Genomic DNA, 9,320 nt, shown 5'->3' with positions numbered 1-9,320 from the left:
TCACTCACTGAGTTTCTCCAGCATTTTTGTCTACCTGCTATGTTCCTTATGTTCAGTCAGTCAGTAACCATCCAATAGGTTCTGTGATGAAACCACTGTTCTCTGGCTCTAGTCTAGACCCTGATCTAATTGGACCTTTCTTCAGCATCCACCACCTACCGGCCGGCACCAGCTGCACTACCTCCACCTTCTGCTTTCCGCCAACCTGCTAGGCTCAGAATCAAGCGCCACATAATCGATCAAGAAAAAGTTTGAAGCAGCAAGCTTATGAGCAGAACAATTTGCTGTAATTTCTAGTTGATGATGTCTTCTTCTTTGGTCAAAACATTACAATGTTGTTTGAATCTTTGTGTTCAAATTGAGTCTGATATACTAATGTCAAGTCCCATACAGACTCTGTGTTATAATAGTTCATCAAGAATGTGCAAGCACTTTAATGGGCAATATCCATTTTCCAATCTCTGCATGTACCTCCAGATACAAATACCCACAGACCAAAACATCCGACACTCAAGTTCTTTATTACAGGTAACACTGTACCTGTAGCTGGCTGGAATTACAACAGGCATCTTAACAGCAGAGACACGGGACAGTGTTTACTATTCAGATTCCAATACACAGTTCCATAGTGAAGAGAACACTGCAAAATATGCATCGTATACAAGAAAGTCACTGCACAATAATATATTTGTACCTCACTTCTTTTTTTAGAGACTGTAAATCCTGTTAAATACAAGTAACACACATCATAGCCAATTAAATGGACATGACTAAGACAGTTTATTGTCAAGGTCTTCTCCAACCCAGCAAATACCAATTCACATTAAGTCTTAATAAACTCAAGCTGGAAGCTTAAATGGGATCAACAAGTGGTAGTGCTTCATCACAGTGCAACATCTGAGGTCAGTGTGACCCATCTAGAATTTCAGTTATGAGTGCATCAGTGGTAAAACCAGATTATTCAACACACGTGTACCTTCCAGTGAATGATTGCGTTAGCTTTGAAGTAATTTAGGCAGCAGCATGTTGAAGTTGCATCTTCCTCCACCATATTTCTCGTGCAATTTTACAACATGCATCTCAATTCAAGCCATTTGCTGCAGGGATCTGTGTGTCGGCAAAAATGCAGAAATATATTGGACACAAAATATTTTATTTTTACTATTTTATGTCACCAAATAGTAGAAAAGAGGAAAGGCCATCCAGCTCACTCTAGTTTATCTATTTAGAAAGATCCATGGAGTTTCCTAAATGATTCCAAAGAATTTCATTTCATTTAGAAATGTATTAAGTAATATAAAATTATTGGAGGCATAGATAGGGTAGCTAGTCTGAATCTTTCCCATGGTAGGGTGAAAAACAGGATGGCATGGTTTTAAGTTAAGAGGAAAAAGTTATAAAGCGGATTGAGGGCAACTTTTTTTATATGAACATTTCTGGAATGCACTACCAGAGGAGGTAGTGGAATTAGATACAATCTCTACATTTGGGAGATGTCTGTACAGGTATTTAAATGGGCAAGGATACGGACCTACATTGAGCAAATGGGATTACTGTAGACTGACAAAAAAAATCAGCATGGACATGATGGGCTGAAAGGCCCATTTCAGTGCCATACAGGTCTATGATTGTGAATCCATGACATGCTGGTGGTTCTTTGGGTGAAGATATATTTTCTGATCTCAGTCTTCAAAATAACAAACCCCTATTTGACATATGGCCTTGTCTTCTATTCCTGCGGCTAAATTCAACGTAATATTCTATACCAAGATACAGTTGATTTGCCTTTACAGGTTGTAGAGTTTAACCAGGCAGGATCTTCCCCTTCAGAATTCACACTCACTGTTTACTTATCTGGCTGTTCTACAGATTATATTGAAGTCTGCCCCCATAATTGATTCTATTATTTTATGTAATGGGAGATGAATAAGATACGTCTTGCTTTTGATTTGTTTTCCTTTTTGAATAAGACCACAACTTTTGCCTTTATTCAAAGTAGCAGTCCATACCCACTCTCTAATAGTGATTATAAATGACTCATATTTCCTCCAAGTTTCGCTCTCTCTATGCTTGCGGGTAAATACAGAGTAAATATTGCTGGGGATTTATATATTATAAACTTCTTCCCTTTAACTTTTAAGCCTTTAAAAAAAAATAATTGCATGAATATAACTTAAATAGTCGAGTGGTCTCTCATCCCCTCTCTCCCATTCATATGGTCATGTAATGAAGTCATAGACTCACACAGTAAGGAAACAGGCCCTTAGCCCTAACAGGTCCATGCCGACCAATCTATTCTAGCAATAAAAGTGATCTTCCATCTCAGAATGTCACTCTGTACTAACCCTATTTCCATTGTTTCCCTTAATATCCATTCTTGTCCACCCTATCAATTTCTGAGTTGAATAAACTCAGTGACCAAGCATCCATATTCTTGTTAGCTGGAGATTTTCAAAGATTCACAACTTTAACTGTTATGTTCAGCTCAACGTGCTAATGTTCTTTTCCTGGATCTCCCTTTTAGCACAAATATGACCACCTATGTTAAAAAAACACCTGGAAGCAGTAGATTTAGTCCCTCTAAAATTGTTTTGTGTAGTCAATGATTATCTAAATTGTACAGTCTACATCGGTTAACATGTAATACATATGTCTTAACTGGGTCTTAAATTTCTCAACAATGCAACAGTGCTGCAAACACATGTATTTGCTGGTGAGGAGGAGACTGTTTTCATTTAATTTGTGCTTTCAAGAAATTACTATAATAATAGCATATCTCTATGATACAAATGATGTACACTATACAAATGACAAGGAGCTTGGATCATTATATTCATTTTTACATGATTGGCACTGTACACATCCAACGTAGCTGCAGACACCACAAGCCAATCAAAGTAACCCTTTGAGACTATTTTACAAGACCAGAACAGAGGATTTTATTTTTAATTCCAATCTTGCAAACCTCACATATTTAATTGAAAGTATGACTGCAGTGTTTATCCAGTTTAAATAACAGCATGACTCTGACACTCAAATATTCTGACCAGAAGATATGGCCAGCTACAATGTTGGATAAAATAATGCAGCAGGAAGTTTCTTGCATGGAATCCAACCTGGAAATAGCAGATTAAGTGGGAAAATGGACCTGATTCTTGGGTCGTTTTATTGATTAGCACGTACTCAGCGGATTATTAAAATCCAGGTCTTGAACTCAGTCTTGGTGCTGGAAATAGCAAAATCAGATTACATTTCTGGTCTTGTTCGTTGAAATAAATTAACAAAGCAGACCTGATGCAAAGACTATTTGGTCCATTTGCCCATCTAGAGTAACTTTCCCACATAATGAAGATCCAATTAGCTCTTGACTTTCTGATTCCTTCCTTTATCCAGGGGTCAATTCTGCTGTTGAGAATTCTTGATATTAGAGTTAAATTTGTTCCTTGCTATTTTGAAGCTGCTTTACTGATCACCAAATTGATTTTAACACTGGGAGAGGGCCTGTTAGATTACCTACTCTCAGCTAACGCCAAAGGAATTTAAAAAAAATCAATGGATACATTTTACAATGGAGACTAGTCTGTGAAATATTTAACGGTGCTTTTGTACTGGTTGCATGAATGAAACTTGTGCTTTAAGACCACACCGTGGCAGTGATTTCATATGCTTTTGCTCCACTGTGGTGTGGCTTATATTTTACATGACATGTTTTATGTTTAACTCTGACTCTAACTGACCTAAATTTTACAATATAATTGGCTTATAAGAATTAATGCAAATTTTGCCACATTGGGTGTGGAGGACCAAGTCAGAGTTTTAATCAAAGCTTCCTGTTACCAAACCCAAAGGTTCTGAGTTTGATAACAATATACTACTACATTAAAACATTCTCATTCAACACCATACGTTTGATTCTAAAGTGCACAGCCTCAATCTGAGGTAAACTAGACATTACTCAAAAGGTCTACAAAGGAAGTACTTTCACAGACACTGACCACTATCCAGTTGGCAAGAGTTGTCATTTGTACATCATGAAGAGCAACATTACAGGTATACAATACATAAACTCCTGGTGGGAAATTTTCAAACACTGAACTCACTAATTTCAAGTATGGCAGTAAATGTATTAAAGCATTTTTCTTCTGTCAAAATAAATAGAATATTTGAAATTTGACACTTCAACGCAGAGCTTAAATTATAGAAAAAAGGTTTCACAGAGCTGAAGCACAGATCTTTTAAATAATTGTTTCACGCCAGCTAAAGAGAACAAGCCTCAATTATTGATTCGTGAAAATTGAAGACACCTGGACCTTCACTATATTAAAAGCTTTGTAAATGGAGACCTTCATAAATGACAACCAAAATGGTGGGGGGCATTGGTGTTTAATGGGTGGGTGGAAAAGTGCTGCTGAAACATCATAACAAAATATCTAAATAGCTTTCAAGGTGCTCTATTTACTGTTAGTAGATTGTTACAGTACTTGATGCTTTAGAACAATTTGGCTGAAGTGTGACATATTGTTGATGACTCGTACCTTTTATCAACATCAGCGAATGTATAATGGCATTAAATAACTTGTAACATCCATAATTCCACTTTGGAGGTCTTCAGCTCAAGTCCCTGCAGTAAGGGCTAATATCAAAGACGACTAGTTTGGGGGAGGTAAACAATGAAATACATTCACACAATAGCAACATCTCCATTGAAGTAGGCCAGATGTCTTCCAGTTACAGGTCTTGCCCAAGTCGCTCTATTTCCTCAACGAGGAAGTCAATGTCGTCTTGTGTGGCCGCTGGATTCGAGATGACCATGCGGAAGAAGTTAACTTTGTTCCCTTGGGGCTGGTAACTTACCATTGTGGTCCCAAATTTCATCATTCTAGTTTTAATCTGTGGAGCCACCTAAAACATCAAACAAAAAGTTAGAATTTTCTTTTGGTGAGGAGTTTGAATGCATTTAAGAATATAAGGTCATTTAAGACTGAAGTGAGAAGGTCATTTAAGACTGAGGTGAGAAAAAACTTTTTCACCCAGAGAGTTGTGAATTTATGGAATTCCCTGCCACAGGGGGCAGTGGAGGACAAGTCACTGGATGGATTTAAGAGAGAGTTAGATAGAACTCTAGGGGCTAGTGGAGTCAAGGGATATGGGGAGAAGGCAGGCACGGGTTATTGATAGGGGATGATCAGCCATGATCACAATGAATGGCGGTGCTGGCTCAAAGGGCCGAATGGCCTCCTCCTGCACCTATTTTATATGTTTCTATGTTTCTATAGGGAAAATAAAAAAGAGTCATTCAACTTGTTCCACCATTCAATAAGGTCGTGGCTGATCTAGTTTCGGCTTCAACTCCATTTTCCTGCTTGGTTTCCATAAACCTCAATTCCCCTAAAGCCAATCCATCTATATTTCAAATCTATTTAATGACAACTTCCTCAGCGCCAAGGTGGAGAATTTCAAAGTTGCAGAACCCACTCGTGAAAAAAAAGTCCTCAAATAAGTTCCTAACTAGATCATCAAATATAATATTGATGATAGAATTATGGAATGGAGCACCATTCAGACGAGAGCTCAAAGTTAAACTGACATGAAGATCTGCCCTCATAAAGATAGTAACATATGTATAGTAACATTTATGTGTGAATTAATGCATATGGGAGCTCAAATACACAAGGGAATATGCAAGAAATTGTAGGAAACTTTGTGTATAGGAGCAGAATATATTCACGTCAAATATATTCACAGATCCCTTCAGGTAGCTGGATAGGAGAATAAGGTGTTAAAAAGCCATATAAGATACTTTCCCACCAATTTTGGTGTCATCTGTAACTCTACTAATAATCTACACTACATTTTCATGCAAATCATTAATGTAGGTCAACAACATTAGACCAGCGGCACTCCACAAACTTCCAATCAAAAAAATAACTTTCCCTAATGTTCCTTCCTCTAGGTGAATTTTGAATCCAATTGACTAGCTCACCTTGGATTCCATGCACTCTAATCTTCCAGACCAGCCTCCCATACAGAACTTTGTCAAAGACCCTTACTAAAGTCCTTTTGGACAAAGTCAACGTCTTACTCTTGTCAATCATCTTGGTGATCTTCTCAAAAACCACTATCAGATTTTGTGGGACATGATTTCCCATGCACAAAGGCATGCTAACTATCCCCAATCAGGCCATGCCTGTCCAAATGCTGGTAGATCCCCTGCCTAAGAATCCTTCATCAACTTTCCCACCACTGACGCAAGGTTCACCAGCATCTATGGAGAACTGCAGCTGCCGGAAAATCGAAGTTAGACAAAAATGCTGGAGAAACTCAGCGGGTGAGGCAGCATCTATGGAGATCTGCAGATGCTGGATAGTTCACCAGCATGTAGTTCCCTAGTTGTCCCTTGCTGCCCTTCTTAAATAATGATACAACATGAGCCATTCTCCAATCTCCAAGAAATTCGCATCTCAAACAGCGTGGACTGGTAATAACATATTTTCCTCACCGACCATCAACTCAGGTCCAACTCAAAGCTACATGCTTAGTCGCCTGCTCTGGTCTCTTTGCACCCATGACTGTGTGGCTAAGCACAGCTCCAATGCAATTCCTAAATTTGCTGATGGCACCACTATTGTTGGTTGAGTCACGGGTGGTGGTGAGTCAGCGTACAGGAGAGAAGACACTTGGTTGAATAGTGCAAAAACAGCAACTTCTCGATCGATGTTAACAAAAGCAAACAACATTTTCCCAAAAACACATGGATATCACCCCATCCACTGGAACAATCTCAACCTTCAAATGGATGGTTAACATTCTTGCAGTAAACTGTGATCTCCCCGCTTATTTACTCCTCTAATTACCACGGGCTGTTGGGGGTGCCTATATTACAATCCGAAAATGATCTCTCTCTTATTGCTCATTTTAGTCATATAGGCCACACTAGACAATCCCCAAGCAATATCCTTGCTCCTCCGCTTTACAGCTCCATTGTACTTGAATAAAATTGTATGCTACTTCTAAACCTTAAAACATGTGTGCATGTTGAGTATGGCTTTAATACCTAACTAGACTATGTGGGACCCGTTGGGTCCCTGTCACACGGGAGGGCTGGTCCCCCAACACAACCCGTTCCCCAACACAATATTCCATCACTCACCCATTTCCCCAATGCAACCCGTTCCCCCAACGCAATATTCCACCACTCACGCCTATCCCCCTCCCATCAAATCCACCCCTCCCTGTCCCCCTCTCCCTCTATTCCCCCCCCTCTATCCCACCTTGCCCATCACCCCGGACCCCTTCTACCCACTCTCCCTACCCCCTGCACTCCACCACCCCTCTACCCCCTTCCCTCCCTCTCCTTACCCCCTCCCTCCCTCATCCATCTCACCCCCTCCCTCCCCCTCCCTCCCTCCCTCCCTCCCTCCCTCCCTCATCCCTCTCTCCCCCTCCCTCCCTCATCCTTCTCCCCCCTCCCTCCCTCATCCCCCTCTCCCCCCTCCCTCATCCCTCTCTCCCCCTCCCTCCCTCATCCTTCTCCCCCCTCCCTCCCTCATCCCCCTCTCCCCCCTCCCTTCCTCACCCCTCTCTCCTCCCTCCCTCCCTCATCCCTCTCTCCCCCCTCCCACCTCACCCCTCTATCCCCCCTCCCTCCCTCATCCCTCTCTCCCCCCTCCCCCCCTCCCTCTCACTTCTCCCTCCCTCCGTCTTCTCTCTGCTCCCCATGCTGTGGGCCGGGCTGCGGTGCTCCCTCTCTCTGTGTACCGGTGCGGTGCGTTAGGGCCGCTCCCAGTGTCCGCGCCCGCTGGCAGGAGCAGCTGGAGCACGGCCCGTCCCGGCACCTGCAGTGTCCCTTGCCAGCAGATAGACAGCGGGCCTCGGCGCTGCCCCCCCCCCCCCCCCCCATCTCCCTCTACCAGCCCACCTCCATCCCCACCATTTCCCTCATCCTCCTCCCCTCACTCCCATTCCCTACCCCAGCACCTACCCAGGTCGAAGAGCAGCGCCAGGGCCTGGAACTCAGCCTGGTTCTCGTACTTGGCCCGGCCCTGGCTGTTGGCGGCTGAAGCACTTGCGGACCTGGGCCTCGACGAGGCCGGGCTCACTGTGCTGGGGGTGGGGTGATGGTAGCAGGCTGCCGAGCCAGAGCTGCCCACAGAGCAGGAAGCGGAGGCTCTGCTGAAGGATGGCAGCGGCTGGGCAGGCCCGAGGCGTTAGTACACCTTGACCCAGGTCCCGGGCTTGGGCACGACTCCAGCCCTCAGCTCGGCCGCCGCCTGGGCTCCAGTCCAGGCCGCGACTTCATCTCCGGGATCGTCCCTGACCCCGGACCCAGGCTCGTCCTTGCTTCCAGTAGAGGCCCAGTCCCCGGGCTCATCCTAGGCTCCAGTCCAGGCCCTGTCCCCGGGTTCTGCCCGTGGCTCCAGCCCAGGCCCAGGCCTAGGCCCAGTCCCCGGGCTCGGCCCGCGGCACCACCCTCCCCACCAGGTCCTTCACCATGGTGACCTCCAGCTGATTGACAGCGGACGCAGCCAAACTGTGCGACGTTGGTGCCAGAAAGGGGCGTCGCCGTCCCAGCGATGCCCCTTCCTGACTGACAGGTGAGGAGACCAATCTGCGTGGCTGCGACTGACAGCAATGTGCGCATGCGTGGTTTTTATGATTTTTAAACCTTAATAACTTTTACAATATACCATCGATCTAAACAAAACTTGTTGCACATGCAGCACAGGAGAACGGTGAGTAAGCTGGCAAAATATTTTAGCGCTATTGCGTACTGTTTTTGCGCAAATAGAAAAACCACGCAAACCGGAAAAGCACAAGGTCAGAGTTTTAGTAAGCTCAACAATAGTTAGATCAGAGACATTTCAATAGGATGAAATGCTGTAATGGTGATCCCCCACCTTATATGCTTGGTAATTTATGTGTAATCAGCTTATTGAATAGGCACTTCCCTCACATTTACACAAAAGGAATTTGGCTTAGACTTTATTTTATTCTGAAGTTCAGAAATTCTAATTTTTTTTTTCAACACAAGATAAATGAAAAGTGGCTTACTTTCATGAGTAAACTCCTTCTCTCTTCATTGTCTGGTAGGTGTCGAATACTATGAGGCAAATACCAAAAGCAGACATTGGTGTGCTGTGGCTAAACAACAAAGAGAGGGCAATAATGAGTATTTCCTGAAAACACGATTAGTAAATGTTAATAGCAAAGATAGACACAAAATGCTGGAGTAACTCAGCGGGTCAGGCAGCATCTCTGGAGGAAAGGTGCCGATCAAGCCACCCTTAAATCTTTCCACTCTCATCTTAAAATTCTGCCCT

General features: G+C 43.2%; 1 protein-coding gene across 1 annotated transcript in view; it reads right to left on the bottom strand.

Annotated features, from left to right (window-relative positions):
- Nucleotides 1–502: 502 nt before the first annotated feature.
- The window catches only part of gad2 (glutamate decarboxylase 2), a 111,764-nt gene continuing 102,946 nt past the window's right edge, over nt 503–9,320 (bottom strand). Inside the window, exons 15-16 of the mRNA XM_033015942.1 lie at nt 9,052–9,141; nt 503–4,902 (exon numbers count right to left, since the gene is read on the bottom strand). Of these exons, the coding sequence (XP_032871833.1) occupies nt 4,729–4,902; nt 9,052–9,141 (264 nt within the window). The 3' untranslated portion in view covers nt 503–4,728. The remainder of the gene's footprint in view (nt 4,903–9,051; nt 9,142–9,320) is intronic.

The sequence above is a fragment of the Amblyraja radiata genome, chromosome 2 (genome assembly GCF_010909765.2).
Source record: "Amblyraja radiata isolate CabotCenter1 chromosome 2, sAmbRad1.1.pri, whole genome shotgun sequence".
NCBI lineage: Eukaryota > Metazoa > Chordata > Chondrichthyes > Rajiformes > Rajidae > Amblyraja > Amblyraja radiata.
The sequence above is the reverse complement of the archived record's forward strand: the minus strand, read 5'-3'. Positions and strand labels throughout refer to the sequence as shown.